This window comes from Oncorhynchus gorbuscha, linkage group LG16 (assembly GCF_021184085.1).
Source record: "Oncorhynchus gorbuscha isolate QuinsamMale2020 ecotype Even-year linkage group LG16, OgorEven_v1.0, whole genome shotgun sequence".
Lineage (NCBI taxonomy): Eukaryota > Metazoa > Chordata > Actinopteri > Salmoniformes > Salmonidae > Oncorhynchus > Oncorhynchus gorbuscha.
The window spans coordinates 22,057,750-22,074,970 of NC_060188.1; the positions used below are offsets into that span (position 1 = coordinate 22,057,750).

Below are 17,221 nucleotides of genomic sequence, written 5' to 3' on the forward strand. Positions count from 1 at the left end.
GGTTCTCTCTCTCTCTCTCTCTCTCTCTCTCTCTCTCTCTCTCTCTCTCTCTCTCTCTCTCTCTCTCTCTCTCTCTCTCTCTCTCTCTCTCTCTCTCTCTCTGTCTCTGTTGCTCTCTGTGTGAGTGAGTGAGTGAGTGAGTGAGTGAGTGAGTGAGTGAGTGAGTGCGTGCGTGCGTGCGTGCGTGCCATGCCAGCTCCAATGGGAAATACACAGTGAATTATTCACAAGTGTAGGATGGCTTAATAATTTATCCGTAGAATTATCCACCCTTGCAATAATATTTCACCCCCTAAAGAAAAGTGGAAAAACCGTTTTGACTGTCAGAACTTACTCAACTTCAAGTGAACTGAATCAGTAGACGTTGCAATTCAGGGCTAATTCCTCTCCCTGATATAAAACACATCTCACCCTTTTTTCACCTTGATTTGCAGAGGAAGATATATGCACTGTTTTCTCAATGTATTCATTGGGATGTTGTCTGCTGTCACTGTACAGTACAGTGCACATCGTACTGTGAAGTCACTAGTGAGATGTTAAAAAGAAGCGGCCATCATTTTGCCAGTTACAGTAGTAGCAGTAGCAGTTATATCATCCTACAGTACTTGCTACTGCCTTGATATCTAGCATGTCTGCCATTATGTAAGCTTGTCTATAGTCTATCTCCAGCAGGACGTTGGCCATTGAAGTTCTATAAATAGACTGTATGCACACAGACCAGCGACAGAGACCTACTTATCCTCTCATACATAGTACCTCTGGCACTAGATCTTAGCACGCAGTCAATACTGTTTGGACAGCAGTAGCGTAGGTTTTTCCCGTGCACCGTATGTCGCATGTTCACACTCACTTTGGATTGAAAGCCACTCACTTCCAAGTGTTGACTTTGCACTGTAAAATCCCCCTGTGGTGTGTGTGTGTGTGTGTGTGTGTGTGTGTGTGTGTGTGTGTGTGTGTGTGTGTGTGTGTGTGTGTGTGTGTGTGTGTGTGTGTGTGTGTGTGTGTGTGTGTGTGTGTGTGTGTGTGTATGAGCGTGCGTGCGTGTGTTTTCCCGGACGGTAGGGCGAGACGACCCGGGTGTCTGAGTGGGCAAACATGGGGAATGGAATGAGGTTCCAGCAGACAGGTCTGTCATGCCAGTCCCCCCCCCCCCCCTCTGGCCCCTCCTCAGCCATGACACTGGATCCCTGGGTCAGCTGCAGAGGGTATTCCTGTTGAGTTTGTGTTTTAACGTCAGACGGGGATGTTTCAGGGGGACAGCCTGTCACACTGTGTCAGTTTGCCTCAGGCTAGACACTGAATCTGAATGGTGCGGAGCGGGCCGGACACAGGGCGGCTCCTTGGCCTCCGCTACCCAGGTCTGGTCTGCAGCTATGTGGAGTATTTCCTTCCATGTAAGAGGAGCATACCGCCAGGCCATACGCCCAGACTGAGGAGAGGAACCAGAGCTGAACCCTCCTTCCTTTTCCCCTTAAAAAACCCTGGTGAAAATCCCCTTGTCATCCCGGCGCCATGTTCATGGAAACCACATGGTTTCGAGTCACACTGCTCTGTTAGTCATCCGGGAGACGGTGTGAGGGAGGGAAAGAGGGAAAGAGAAACAGAGAGTTGCGTTTACACCCGTGGTTATATCACAGAGGCAACTCTCGTCTGTGTCCTAACTCTGCTTCCACAATCAGCGTGGTCACCTGGTCTTGCTGTCGCTCCTCCAACGAATGCTGTGTTGATATTCTTAGTCCTTTAATCTGCGTCTGTTTCAGAAGTCATCCACAGGCTCCAAACACTAACACACTGCAGCTTTACCGGTTCTGACAGCTTCTTAATTCATCTCGCTTGACAGTGGTGTGTGTGTGTGTGTGTGTGTGCGTGTGCGTGTGCGTGTGTGCGTGTGCGCGTTCGTGTTCGTGTGCGTGTGTGTGCGTGTGTGTGTGTGTGTGTGTGTGTGTGTGTGTGTGTGTGTGTGTGTGCGTGTGCGTGTGCGTGTGTGTGTGTGTGTGTGTGTGTGTGTGTGTGCGCTATTTAAAGACCAAAAGCAGCACCATGCTGTAATAAAAGCCCAGATGGGCCTCAGATGGATCAGGTGTTACACAACACTGAGGCCGTTGTTATTAAGTGCAATTGATTCACAGTCTCTAGATCTCCCATCTCGGTCCATTGCCAGATCAGATGCGTGTTCTAATTGCTTAGCACGTTCCTTAACCATCTAAAAACACTTGAAGGATGAGGTCTTGTTGGGCTCCTTGGCAGTAATGACGTTGTGGGAGTGTTGTTGCCTAAGGTGCATGCAGATTGCAGCATAGTAAGCCTATAGAGTCATATGAGGAGTGAGGTCAGTGTTTGGGTAAGAGAGTGAGCTGCTCAATGGCATATTTTCCTCACATTGTTTCCTTAATATCAGGGTTTGCCTTGCTTTCAACATGTAGTGAGGCAGGCTGACTGCAGCCATGATGGATAGGTTGCATTGTTGTTAGTGACTCCAGCATGGTGAAGGTCAACATTACCAGAGAGAATCTCTGTTTTTATCCAGGCTTACAGTATTTATGGTGCATATTCTGTTATGGAACATGATATGCGGTACTAAAGCTAAGTCATTGTCTTATAGTTTTCCAGAGTGTATCTTGGGTCATGAGTAAGCAAGTGGATCACTGATCAAGAGAAAAGAAGGAAGACTACAATTATACACAAAGACATTTAGAGAAAAACAAAATAAAGTGATTGAGGTTCAGCAACAGAGGATGAGAGAAAGATAAATATATATTCGGAGACATTCTGGGTGAAGAGAGAGAGGAAGCGAGAGAGAATGAGAGAGCAAGGAACCAGAGCCTGGGGCCAGGAAGTTCAGTTTCTCAGGAAGGAAGTTTCTAGCCTTCTCAGTACCCAGATTAATGAGATCATCCATCATGGCGCCTGCCTCAGCCTGCACGCCAGCATGCCTGTTCTGTTACTCTTCCTCTTCCCCCTACGCCCAGCCTGCCTCCCTCTGCCCAGCCTGCCTCCCTCTACCCAGCCTGCTTCATCTACCCAGCCTGCCTCAGCCTGCACGCCAGCATGCCTGTTCTGTTACTCTTCCTCTTCCCCCTACGCCCAGCCTGCCTCCCTCTACCCAGCCTGCTTCATCTACCCAGCCTGCCTCAGCCTGCACGCCAGCATGCCTGTTCTGTTACTCTTCCTCTTCCCCCTACGCCCAGCCTGCCTCCCTCTACCCAGCCTGCCTCAGCCTGCACGCCAGCATGCCTGTTCTGTTACTCTTCCTCTTCCCCCTACGCCCAGCCTGCCTCCCTCTGCCCAGCCTGCTTCATCTACCCAGCCTGCCTCAGCCTGCACGCCAGCATGCCTGTTCTGTTACTCTTCCTCTTCCCCCTACGCCCAGCCTGCCTCCCTCTGCCCAGCCTGCTTCATCTACCCAGCCTGCCTCATCTACCCAGCCTGCCTGCCTCCCTCAGCCCAGCCTGCCTGCCTCCCTCATCTATCCAACCTGCCTCCCTCTGCCAAGTCTGTCTCCCTCTGCCAAGCCTCTCTCTCTGCCAAGCCTCTCTCTCTGCCAAGCCTGTCTCTCGCTGCCAAGCCTGTCTCTCTCTGCCAAGCCTGTCTCTCTCTGTCAAGCCTGCTTCCCTCTACCCAGCCGCCCTCATCTACCCAGCCTGCCCCCCTCTACCCAGCCTGCCTCCCTCTACCCAGCCTGCCTCCCTCTACCCAGCCTGCCTCCCTCTACCCAGCCTGCTTCCCTCTACCCAGCCTGCCTCCCTCTACCCAGCCTGCCCCCCTCTACCCAGCCTGCCTCCCTCTACCCAGCCTGCCTCCCTCTAACCAGCCTGCCTCCCTCTACCCAGCCTGCCTCCCTCTGCCCAGCCGCCCTCATCTACCCAGCCTGCCTCCTCAGCCTTAGCTCTGCCCTGCAGCCAGCTGCACTGTCTGGAGCTCTGTCACTGGCTGACCAGACTGGTTACACTTGATGTGCTTTCTCCAGCAATGCTGCTCACTTTCAGAATCAGAATCACCTTTATTCACCAGGTACATTTACACATACTCAGAATTTTACTTGGTGATATGGTGCTACAAGTAATAGACAATATTTAGAGACAGAATACAGGCAACCGATTTCATACGAAGTTTACATACATTATATACAATTAGGTAGAGTGAGCATAGCGCTATAAGAGAATGAGCAGATATATAAATATACAGTGGGTATATGGTTGATATACAGTGGGTATACGGTTGATATACAATGGGTATACGGTTGATATACAGTGGGTATACGGTTGATATACAGTGGGTATATGGTTGATATACACTGGGTATACGGTTGATATACACTGGGTATACGGTTGATATACAGTGGATGTACAAATTTACAGTATCAGTATGAATATATCTAAATGCAGAGAGATGGACAGAGTGCAATGCAGTATAATGCAGTTATTTTATGTACAGTTCAGAGATAGCTTGATGCGGTGTGCAGCATAGTGTCCTTTAGTATCCATAGTCCTTTCGTCTCTTTGCGCCAGATAGCTGGTTGGTGAGGACCATTGTCCTTTAGTCATTTTGCGCCAGATAGCTGGTTGGTGAGGGCCATAGTCCTTTCGTCTCTTTGCGCCAGATAGCTGGTTGGTGAGGACCATAGTCCTTTCGTCTCTTTGCGCCAGATAGCTGGTTGGTGAGGGCCATAGTCCTTTAGTCGCTTCGCGCCAGATAGCTGGTTGGTGAGGGCCATAGTCCTTTAGTCTCTTTGCGCCAGATAGCTGGTTGGTGAGGGCCATAGTCCTTTAGTCTCTTTGCGCCAGATAGCTGGTTGGTGAGGGCCATAGTCCTTTAGTCTCTTTGCGCCAGATAGCTGGTTGGTGAGGGCCATAGTCCTTTAGTCTCTTTGCGCCAGATAGCTGGTTGGTGAGGCCCATAGTCCTTTAGTCTCTTTGCGCCAGATAGCTGGTTGGTGAGGCCCATAGTCCTTTAGTCTCTTTGCGCCAGATAGCTGGTTGGTGAGGGCCATAGTCCGGGGCAAGAAACTTGAATTTTTAGAGTGGGGGAGACCAGGGTGGGAGGAGTCCGTGATGATCTGTCCTGCATGCTTTGTCCTGGAGGGCAGGTGGCAGCCTATGACCCACTATACAGAACAGACAATACGTTGCAGTTTGCCCTTGCAGTGGGCAGACCAAAACCAGACTGTGATGGAGGAGGTGATTATGGATTCAACGATTGATGCGTAAAACCGGATCAGGATTGCCTGGTTGATTTTTTTTTCTTCAGCTGCTGCAGGTAGTACATCCACTGTTGTGTCTTCTTGGTGACCGCTGTGGTCATGTCCTCTCACTTGAGGTTGTGAGAGATGATGTTCTCCAGGAATTTGAATGATTCAGCCCTGCTAACAGCTAAGCCAGCAATCTCGAGGGGGAGAGATAGTGGGGGGCTGTTCAACTGAAGATCATATGGAATGTTGCTATGGAATGTTCCAGTGACAGTTTATTATGAATTCAGGTTATGTCCCTGGATAGAGGGCTTGGGAAACATACTGTACAAGACCCATTTTATAAATGTACAGTTGAAGTCGGAAGTTTACATACGCTTAGGCTGTAATCATTAAGACTTGTTTTTAAACCACCCCACAAATTTCTTATTAACAAACTATAGTTTTGGCAAGTCGGTTAGGCCATCTACTTTGTGCATGACACAAGTCATTTTTCCAACAATTGTTTTCAGATTATTTCACTTATAATTCACTGTATCACAATTCCAGTGGCTCAGAAGTTTACATACACTAAGTTGACTGTGCCTTTAAACAGCTTGGAAATTTCCAGAAAATGATGTCATGGCTTTAGAAGCTTCTGATAGGCTAATGTACCTGTGGATGTATTTCAAGGCCTACCTTCAAACTCAGTGCCTCTTTGCTTGACATCGTGGGAAAATCGAAAGAAATCAGCCAAGGTAACACGTTCATCTGTACAAACAATAGTATGCAAGTATGGACGCCATGGGACCACGCAGCTGTCATACCTCTCAGGGAGGACACGCGTTCTGTCTCCTAGAGATGAACGTACTTTTGTGCGAAAAGTGCAAATCAATCCCGGAACAACAGCAAAGGACCTTGTGAAGATGCTGGAGGAAACAGGTACAAAAGTCTCTATATCCACAGTAAAACAAGTCCTATATCGACATAACCTGAAAGTCCCTCAGCAAGGAAGAAGCCACTGCTCCAAAACTGCCGTAAAAAAGCCAGACTATGGTTTGCATTTCCACATGGGGACAAAGATGGTAGTTTTTGGAGAAATGTCCTCTGGTCTGATGAGACAAAAATAGAACTGTTTGGCCATAATGACCATCATTATGTTTGGAGGAAAAAGGGGGAGGCTTGCAAGCTGAAGAATACCATCCCATCTGTGAAGCAAGGGAGTGGCAGCATCACGTTGTGGGGGTGCTTTGCTGCAGGAGGGACTGTTGCACTTCACAAAATAGATGGCATCATGAGGGAGGAAAATTACGTGGATATATTGAAGCAACATCTCAAGACATCAGTCAGGAAGTTAAAGCTTGGTCACAAATGGGTCTTCCAAATGGACAATGACCCCAAGCATACTTCCAAAGTTAGGGCAAAATGGCTTAAGGACAACAAAGTCAAGGTATTGGAGTGGCCATCACAAAGCCCTGACCTCAATTGAATAGAACATTTATGGGCAGAACTGAAAAAGCATGTGCGAGCAAGGAGGCCTACAAACCTGACTCAGTTGCACCAGCTCTGTCAGGAATGGACCAAAATCCACATTCACATTGTGAAGCTTGTGGAAGGCTACCCAAAACGTTTGACCCAAGTTAAACAATTTAAGGGCAATGCTACCAAATACTAATTGAGTGCATGTAAACTTCTGACCCACTGGGAATGTGATGAAATAAATTAAAGCTGAAATAAATCATCCTCTCTTCTATTATTCTGACAGTTCACATTATTAAAATAAAGTGTTTATCTTAACCTCTCTGCGATATGTGGGACGCTAGCGAGGGAAAATGCAGAGCGCCAAATTCAAATAAATTACTATAAAAATCACACTTTCATTAAATCACACATTCAAGATAGCAAATTAAAGCTACACTTGTTGTGAATCCAGCCAACATGTCAGATTTCAAAAAATATTTTAGGCGAAAGCAAACAATGCTATTATCTGAGGATAGCACCTCCGTAAACAAAGAGAGAAACCATATTTCAACCCTGCAGGCGTGACACAAAACGCAGAACTAAAAATATAATGCCTTAGCTTCTTTTGTTGGCACTCCAATATATCCCATAAACATCACAAATGGTCCTTTTGTTCGATTAATTCAGTCGATATATATCCAAAATGTCCATTTATTTGGCGTGTTTGATCCAGAAAAACACCGGTTCCAACTTGCACAACGTGACTACAAAATATCTCAAAAGTTACCTGTAAACATTGCCAAAACATTTCAAACTACTTTTGTAATACAACTTTAGGTATTTTTTAACGGAAATAATCGATAAAATTGAATACGGGGATGATCTGTGTTCAATACAGGAGGAAAACATACTGTAGCTAGCTTTCTGGTCACGCGCCTCTAACAGTACACTTCAAGTGACCCTCGTTCAAGATGGCTGTACTTCTTCATTACACAAAGGAATAACCTCAATCAATTTCTAAAGACTGTTGACCTGCAGTGGAAGTGATCGGGAACTGCAAGAAGGTCCCTTAGAAATCTGAATTCCCAATGAAAACCCATTTAAAAGAGAGTTTGTCCTCTGGGTTTCGTCTGCTAAATAAGTTCTGTTATACTCACAGACATGATTCAAACAGTTTTAGAAACGTCAGTGTGTTTTCTATCCACATCTACTAAGAATGTGCATATCTTATATTCTGGGGATGAGTAGCAGGCAGTTGAATTTGGGCATGTATTTCATCCGGACGTGAAAATACTGCCCCCTGTCACCAAGAACTGACCTAAAACAGGGATTTTTTACTAGGATTAAATGTCAAGAATTGTGGAAAAATTGAAATCAAATCAAATACAATTTTATTTGTTACATACACATGGTTAGCAGATGTTAATGCGAGTGTAGCAAAATGCTTGTGCTTCTAGTTCCGACAATGCAGAAATAACCAACAAGTAATCTAACCTAACATTTTCACAACAACTTACTTATACACACAAGTGTAAAGGGATGAAGAATATGTACATAAAGATATATGAATGAGTGATGGTACAGAATGGCATAGGCAAGATGCAGTAGTTTTTGAGTACAGTATATATATATATATATATATATATATATATATATATATATATATATATATATATATATATATATATATATATATATATATATATATATATATATATATATATGAGATGAGTAATGTAGGGTATGTAAATATATAAAAGTGGCATTGTTTAAAGTGGCTAGTGATACATGTATTTAAAGATGGCAATATGCAGTAGATGGTATAGAGTACAGTATATACATATGAGATGAGTAATGTAGGGTATGTAAACATTATATTAAGTGGCATTGTCAGTATGTTGGCAGCAGCCACTCAATGTTAGTGGTGGCTGTTTAACAGTCTGATGGCCTTGAGATAGAAGCTGTTTTTCAGTTTCTCGGTTCCTGCTTTGATGCACCTGTACTGACCTCGCCTTCTGGATGATAGTGGGGTGAACAGGCAGTGGCTCAGGTGGTTGTTGTCCTTGATGATCTTTATGGCCTTCCTGTGACATCGGGTGGTGTAGGTGTCCTGGAGGGCATGTAGTTTGTACACATGGAAAATGGAATGGATGGATCAGTTATCATTTTATATCGATTAGATGTTATGTCGAGGGGTGTTTCCTATCTGGATGTCAGGGCTACTAGTTTAAACAGATAAAAGGAAGATTTTTCAGTGGAACATTTGTTTCTGCTTAGCAGGCATCAAAAAAGGGCTATATTTAGAATGTCGGTTAACGTGAGACAGGATGTATCAATTAAGGAAACGTTATTGTGAGATAGCAGCAGGAGAACTAGCTCCTTGCAGCCCCCAGCCCTCCTCACCACTGTTTGTCTTCAAGCTTTACCTGTTACAGCTGGGTCCTCCTTTGTCACAACTCACTGCCTTTCTATGCATGACTGGCCCCCATTTACCAAGTCATTATATTAATAGATGGCCTAAAAACCCGAGAGAGGGAGAGAGGGAGGGAGAGAGAGAGAGAGAGAGAGAGAGAGAGAGAGAGAGAGAGAGAGAGAGAGAGAGAGGGAGAGAGAGAGGGAGAGAGAGAGAGAGAGAGAGAGAGAGAGAGAGAGAGAGAGAGAGAGAGAGAGAGAGAGAGAGAGAGAGAGAGAGAGAGAGAGAGAGAGAGAGAGAGAGAGAGAGAGAGAGAGAGAGAGAGAGAGAGAGAGAGAGAGAGAGAGAGAGAGAGAGAGAGAGAGAGAGAGAGAGAGAGAGAGAGAGAGAGAGAGAGAGAGAGAGAGAGAGAGAGAGGGAGCGAGAGAGAGAGAGAGAGAGAGAGAGAGAGAGAGAGAGAGTGAGAGAGAGTGAGAGAGGGAGCGAGAGGGAGAGAGGGAGAGAGGGAGAGGGAGAGGGAGAGGGAGAGGGAGGGAGAGGGAGAGAGAGAGAGAGAGAGAGAGAGGGAGAGAGAGAGAGAGCGCGCGCACACACACACACCAGGGAGGTAAAACAGGCTGTCAGTTTGATAACCTGAAAGCCTCATGGACTTCTCTGTCCTACCCTGCACCTGGAGAGACCCGGGTCTGTCCTCTGGGTTTAGTCTGCCTGTCAGTCTTTCCCACCCACCCTCTAATGGAGAGCAACAGCAACACCAGAACGTAAAAACACAGTCAATCGAGTTTGTTGTAAATGCATCTCATGGTTGAGTAGGAAGTGTTTGTTTCTCACATCCATTAGCCTGGAGTTGAAGCATCAGCAGGAAGCTAATCTTGCAGTGTGCATGTTGCAAGGATGGGAGTGGGTGTTTTCCTTCTTCAGATGTGGATCTGGAAGTTAAAACAAATCTCTTTAAAGGGCCCACAGATTAAATCACGTTAACCTCACAGTCGTGGGAAGTAGGGGTGTTGACGGTGCTGCAGCACCCCCTGAAAAATCAGAAATTTAAAAAGTATCAATAAAAAAATATATCCATCTGCAGCGCCAGAGCGGGCAAAAAGATTTGTCCAGCCCCACCCCCAAACGACTTGCTGAGTGCAGACCGACAGACGGAGAGAGCAGTTATCATGGTGGGAAAACTGTTGCTATCTCCAGGCATGGAATTGTTTGTTGTTTTAACCTTTAACCTTTAGATAAGACATATAGTATTCCATGCACATATAATTGGCTTCATTGTCTCTTCAACTCAATTACTAATATTAAGCTGTAATAAGCATTAATGTGATAGTATCAAATAAATGGTTGAGGCACTTGCGTTACAGTAAGATGGCATTTTCAACCCTTTTGAATGTGAATTGAAACTATAAGGAGTCAGGAGTCAGGGAAAATCATAATCCTGTGTCCTTGGATGGTGTCCAAAATGTAGAATTCAATCAACATCATTTCTCCTCAAGGATGTCTCCATTGCTCAAGGACTTCCTCCCTCTAAAGTTCAGTCAGTGTGCCTCTCAGACTGGGATGGATGACCCTGAATACTAGCTAGGCCCTTGGCCTTCATGCAGGCCTAATGTACTGTACTCATTCATTATCCTGGTGAGAGGAGATGACTGCCATGTTATAGACTCCCACGTGGTAGCAGGCAGCCCGATCACTGCCATAACCACAGCCTGTGTCCATGCTGGGTGTCCTGGAGCCTGCAGACCTAGTATCCGGCTGGCGGCTGCCATCTTCCCATCCTCCTCCCCAGACACAAGCCTCAGAACTCTGCCAAGTCAGCTGCCATGTTGTCTTTGGACTGGACTGAAGGACAAGAGAGAAGGAGACAGGCTTCCGAAGCACACCGCTGACTGTAGGTCTGTCTGTCTGCAGTTCTGTGTCTGTCGGTCTGTAAGTAGGTCTGTCTAAGGTTTCAGGTTTTCATAGGTCTCAGTGTGCCAGACGCGTCAACCACCTTGCCTCTCTCAGAGTTACACTCAGAGTGTGTACACAGGGTAGTACGGATGAGAGGAAAGCAAGGCAGCAGGCAGGAGGATTTAAGTGGGTTGGCCGTAGGAAAACCGTGGTGAGAATCGGAGGCGCCAAAGCCCCCAGCCCCCAGTGTTAGCTACAAACCTAGGAGATAGTGGAGCGATAGATTCAGCAGTAGACAGAGGCTGAGTCCCAAGTCAAACACACTACAGTCACGGCTCCAAGGCCTGGAATCAAATGAGACTGAGTGTGGAAGACAATTAGGCTCCCATCCCTCGATACAATCTGCAGAACCAGGGCATATGCCTCTGCTGTAAGATCCCTAGAGTTTGTAGTTAAAAGCAAATTATGGGAGCTGTCGCTTCAGGGCTGTCTGGGCTATAGAAGAGAGGGTTTGTGTGTGTGGTTCTGGCAGAAATGTTGTAGTGGGTGTTTTGTACAAGTGCAAAGGCTGAAGACGGACAGGCTGAAGTTTCCCTCCTCCAGGCGTTGGTTGCTTGCTGGTCTAACAGAGCTTCACCTGGTCCATGACTCACCCCAGTAGGAGACCAGGGGAGGCTGTCACTACGCCTTATTCCCCCCGAGTCAGAAAACCTACAGTCATGACCTGTACTGTCACGAGAAGTCTGAGCTCATATGGAGCTGAGTGACCGTGCTTTGAAATGTGTAATCTTGTGATATTTTTCCTGCTCATCTTCCTCTGCACAGAAAAACCTGGTTGCGAGTCAGTGAGGGCGGTCTCCCCCTCTTTCCTGCCTCCCTCACACCCTAGGCTGGCCTGCTTTGTTCCCGTCTGGCTCAGCTAACAGCTAATCCTGGCCAGTCATCACAACCCAGAGCTCCTGACCAGACATAAAGGCTGGTGAGGTCGGACAGCATTCCCCACAGAGCCCTCTCTCCACTCTGTGCAGTGGGGCAGAATGTCTCAGCATGGCATCCATGGGTGAAGTGACCGACCTCTTGTTGGCTCTGTCTTCACAGTAGCTAGCTATTTACCACACGCTAATGGGCTTGTTCAGTATGCTCTCTCTATGTCAGACCTGGGTTCAAATAGTATGTGTTTTCTTTCAAATGATTGCTGAATTTGATTGAGCATACATAGAGTGCAATATTGGCTTGGTTTGCGCTTTTGGTTCTATTCCCTTGGTTCCATTGCACAAGGCAAGCTCAATCAAACTCAGTTAAAGTATTTTACTTAAAGCAAATACCACTTGAACCCAGTTGTGTGTAGTAGACCCTTTTCACACATGATAGGACAGGTCAGGATGGGACTGACTGCATGTGTGTCCTGCTGTGAACCGATGGCTCGTGAACACCAGCCGTCAATGATGACTTGTCTGACTGGGACCAGGACAGTGTGGTTGTTACTAGCACAGTGTGGTTGACCTCACCTTCTCTCCTCTCCTCTCTATCTGTGGCCAGCGCCTCCGGCCTGGGGTTTCACTCCTGCCTCCCTCCACTGCCTTCCATTGTCAGCCTCGCTGGCTCTGTGGCAGGATTTATGTTTCACATGAACACTCCCATCATCACTTGGGCTAAAACAGGAGCCTGCAGTGTGTTAGTTAAAATGCAACGCAAAGCAGATGTGCTTGACATTGCCGTGGACTTTCCAAGGACCTAAAGCTCTGTAACCATAGAAGGGGAATGCGTGACCCTGTATGACTGCTGCCAGCCCGCTCATAGCCCTCTGATGCTGCTGAAGTGAAAGCACAAGACCACATTAGGGCCCTCATCCCTGGTATTGTGGGGCATTTGAGCAAAATGAGAGTCTGTGAAAGGCAAATATCATGTGACACGTGAGGAGAGTGTTTTTCCTCACGTTCAAAGGGTTTAACAACAGCTTCTCTGGTGAGGAACTAACCAATGGCGCACGCTTGAGTCTTTTTCTCGGGGGAGGTAGTCTTTATTTACGCGTTCGTGTATCTCACTGCGGGAATAATTGTTTCATTTGTCCTATGATGCCCCTGGGGAGAATGTCGCAGGGCACGTTAAGAGTGCCACCCTTGTGTGTGAAGGTCACAGTATTATTTGACCAAATAACAGGGAGAGAGAAACCCAAGCTGAAGTGAAGGATTGTTGATAACAATGCTCTAGGGATGAGGAGGTTTCTCTGACGGAGGCCTGCCAGGCTCATTACACCTCCTGTGGTCACTAGGCTGCGTCATGGGAATGCACAGGGAAAGGACCTAGCAATGTAGTCTCTCCCATAAATGTCTGGCGGGGGATAGGCCTAGAATAGATGAATACATAACAACACGGTGGGATTCAATTCAATTTCATCTCTGGCATTTCGGGATTAGTCCTTAGATCATAAACTTCTCCATTCCCGCTGCACAAATATTTATTGCTTTGTTAAAGGGTTCCGTGTGTTTCTTTCTGGGTAAGAGCAAGCAGCTGTGGTTTGGTAATCTCTCCATCTGGCTCTCTGCTTTTCTAACTGGTTTTATGATAGCAGTACAGACCCTGTCACATGGGGTGACTCAAGGCTCATCAGCACCATCTTGTGTAATGACTCTGCAACACAAGCTATTATTGGGATGCTCTCAGGCTTTCATTTACAAATTGCTGATTAGATTTGTAAACGAAACCCCCGAGGGACAAAGAGGATGTGGTTATACTTGTAGGATGGATATGTATCAATTTCATCTTTCCCTCCATCTGTCTCTCTCTCCCTGTAGGTGGGAGGCGTGGGGTGGGGTTGGGAGCATGGCTGAACCACGCCATGAGAGCACCAGCAGCCTGCAGAGGAAGAAGCCTCCATGGCTCAGACTGGACATTCCCACTGCTCAGGTGTCCCTGGATGAGCCACCCACCTTCGTCCAGGTACAGCACACACACTCTCTCTCTCTCTCTCTCTCTCTCTCTCTCTCTCTCTCTCTCTCTCTCTCTCTCCTCCTCTCTCCCTCTCTCTCCCCCTCCTCTCTCCCTCTCTCTCCATCTGCATGCCTTTCCTTGTATCCCACACTTCTTCTCTGGGTCTCATTCTTCTCCCTGCTTTCTCATGGTTTCTCCCACAGAGTTGTGTTGTGGTCTGTTGTACCTGTATGTGAATCTCTGCATGCAATATGGCTCTCATTGTGTGTATTTCATATCTGTCTCTTTCCATGGGTCTCTTCCCCCCACTGCAGCCGGTGAAGCGCCAGGGTTTCCTCCGCAGTATCAGCATGCCAGTGGAGCCCTCCCACCTCCGGTCCCCGCCTCGCGACCTCTTTGACCCCCGCCGGCCGCCCCTGCTACGCCAGTCCTCCATCACACAGACCATCAAGAGGTAAGGGGAACATATCAACGTTCTGGAGCTACTGAAGGACACCTTGGTTGGTTAGATCATGGTTGTGACACGGAATCGTACGACCTGCAGTGGGCCCACTGGAAATATTTGATTATGAACTTGTCATGATGGTGTGAAATAAGCATGTTTTATCCGGATCTGTAAGTCACGGATGGCATGTTTTTGATCAGTTTGTTACTGTGGGCTACTTGTGTGATGCCAGTAACAAGGCATGAGACCATGATGTCCGTTTCTCTGCCTGATTCCGCCCACTTCAGTTTGGCGGTTTGATTGCTTATTGATTTTTACCAGACTTCTGTATTTGCTTGCAATTTGTCTGGTTGAACTGAGGACAGTGGATATTTGACAGGACAGACTGCTATTTGTAGGTGTTTGTTTGTGGTGTGTTTTATCATAGTGCCTGTCTGGGTCTGCAGATGGGCTCATATTACAGTGTTTAAAACTTGAAATCACTGTGGCTGTGATTGTGTGCATTGATTCTTCAACAGTCTGAATGAATGAGTTGGGAATCCCTCTGCATGTCTGGTTCTTCGTCTGGTCAGTGTGTATGATTCTAATGCATGTTCAAACTTTATTTCCTTTCACAATTTCAATGCTTGAAAAGCTTTACTCCTTTTGCACTATTTCTGTCTATTGCTTTTCTAAATGCTGTTTCTTGCTCATCACCTCTTCTTTTCTTCTCTCCTTCTATTTCCTTCTCTTTCTTGCCCTCTGCCCTGTCCTCCTCCTCCTCCTCTGACCTTCCTACCTTCTCCCCCTCCCCCTGCCCTGTCCTCCTCCTCCTCTCACCTTCCTACCTTCTCCCCCTCCCCCTGCCCTGTCCTCCTCCTCCTCCTCCTCTCACCTTCCTACCTTCTCCCCTCCCCCTGCCCTGTCCTCCTCCTCCTCCTCTCACCTTCCTACCTTCTCCCCCTCCCCCTGCCCTGTCCTCCTCCTCCTCTCACCTTCCTACCTTCTCCCCCTCCCCCTGCCCTGTCCTCCTCCTGCTCTCACCTTCCTACCTTCTCCCTCCTCCCCCTGCCCTGTCCTCCTCCTCCTCTCACCTTCCTACCTTCTCCCTCCTCCCCCTGCCCTGTCCTCCTCCTCCTCTCACCTCCCTACCTTCTCCCCCTGTCCTGTCCTCCTCCTCTCACCTTCCTACCCTCTCCCCCTCCCCCTGCCCTGTCCTCCTCCTCCTCTCACCTTCCTACCTTCTCCCCCTGTCCTGTCCTCCTCCTCCTCTCACCTTCCTACCTTCTCCCCCTGTCCTGTCCTCCTCCACCTCTCTCCTTCCTACCTTCTCTCCCCCTCCCCCTCCCCTGTCCTCCTCCTCCTCTCACCTTCCTACCTTCTCCCCCTGCCCTGCCCTGTCCCCCTCCTCCTCCTCCTCTCACCTCCCTACCTTCTCCCCCTGTCCTGTCCTCCTCCTCCTCTCACCTTCCTACCTTCTCCCCCTCCCCCTGCCCTGTCCTCCTCCTCCTCTCACCTTCCTACCTTCTCCCCTGCCCTGTCCTCCCCTCCTCTCACCTCCCTACCTTCTCCCCCTGTCCTGTCCTCCTCCTCCTCTCACCTTCCTACCTTCTCCCCTCCCCCTGCCCTGTCCTCCTCCTCCTCTCACCTTCCTACCTTCTCCCCCTGTCCTGTCCTCTTCCTCCTCTCACCTTCCTACCTTCTCCCCCTGCCTTGTCCTCCTCCTCCTCTCACCTTCCTACCTTCTCCCCCTGTCCTGTCCTCTTCCTCCTCTCACCTTCCTACCTTCCCCCCTGTCCTGTCCTCTCTTCCTCCTCTCACCTTCCTACCTTCTCCCCCTGCCTTGTCCTCCTCCTCCTCTCACCTTCCTACCTTCTCCCCCTGTCCTGTCCTCTTCCTCCTCTCACCTTCCTACCTTCTCCCCCTGCCTTGTCCTCCTCCTCCTCTCACCTTCCTACCTTCTCCCCTGTCCTGTCCTCCTCCTCCTCTCACCTTCCTACCTTCTCCCCCTGGCCTGTCCTCCTCCTCCTCTCACCTTCCTACCTTCTCCCCCTGTCCTGTCCTCCTCCTCCTCCTCTCACCTTCCTACCTTCTCCCCTGCCCTGTCCTCCTCCTCCTCCTCACCTCCCTACCTTCTCTCCCCTCCCCCTGCTCTGTCCTCCTCCTCCTCTCACCTCCCTACCTTCTCCCCCTCCCTCTGCCCTCCTCCACCCTCCTCCTCTCACCTCCCAACCTTCTCCCCCTCCCCCTGCCCTGTCCTCCTCCTCCTCTCACCTTCCTACCTTCTCCCCCCCCCCTGCCCTCCTCCACCCTCCTCCTCTCACCTTCCTACCTTCTCCCCCTCCCCCTGCCCTCCTCCACCCTCCTCCTCTCACCTTCCTACCTTCTCCCCCTCCCTCTGCCCTCCTCCACCCTCCTCCTCTCACCTTCCTACCTTCTCCCCCTGCCCTCCTCCACCCCTCCTCCTCTCACCTTCCTACTCTCTCCCCCTCCCCCTGCCCTGCCCTGTCCTCCTCCACCTCCCACCCTCCTCCTCTCACCTTCCTAACTTCTCCCCCTCCCCCTGCCCTGCCCTGTCCTCCTCCTCCTCTCACCTTCCTACCTTCTCCCCCCTCCCCCTGCCCTGTCCTCCTCCTCCTCTCACCTCCCTACCTTCTCCCCCTGCCCTGTCCTCCTCCTCCTCCTCCTCCCTCCCACATTCCTACATTCTTCCCCCTCCCCTGCCCTGTCCTCCTCCTCCTCTCACCTTCCTACCTTCTCCCCCTCCCCCTGCCCTGTCCTCCTCCCTCCTCTCACCTCCCTACCTTCTCCCCCTCCCCCTGCCCCTGTCCTCCTCCTCCTCTCATCTTCCAACCTTCTCCCCCTGCCCTGTCCTCCTCCACCTCCCACCCTCCTCCTCTCACCTTCCTACCTTCTCCCCCTCCCCCTGCCCTCCTCC

The 17,221-nt window shown here is 48.9% G+C and overlaps 1 protein-coding gene across 5 annotated transcripts in view; it reads left to right on the forward strand.

The window, feature by feature from the left end:
* Positions 1–17,221, forward strand: part of LOC123999574 (inactive rhomboid protein 1-like) — a 55,535-nt gene that overhangs the window by 14,609 nt on the left and 23,705 nt on the right. For all 5 annotated transcript variants that reach the window (XM_046305485.1, XM_046305481.1, XM_046305482.1 and 2 more), the window contains exons 2-3: positions 13,724–13,868; positions 14,174–14,313. In XM_046305485.1, coding sequence (XP_046161441.1) covers positions 13,752–13,868; positions 14,174–14,313 — 257 coding nt within the window. In that variant the 5' untranslated portion in view covers positions 13,724–13,751. The remainder of the gene's footprint in view (positions 1–13,723; positions 13,869–14,173; positions 14,314–17,221) is intronic.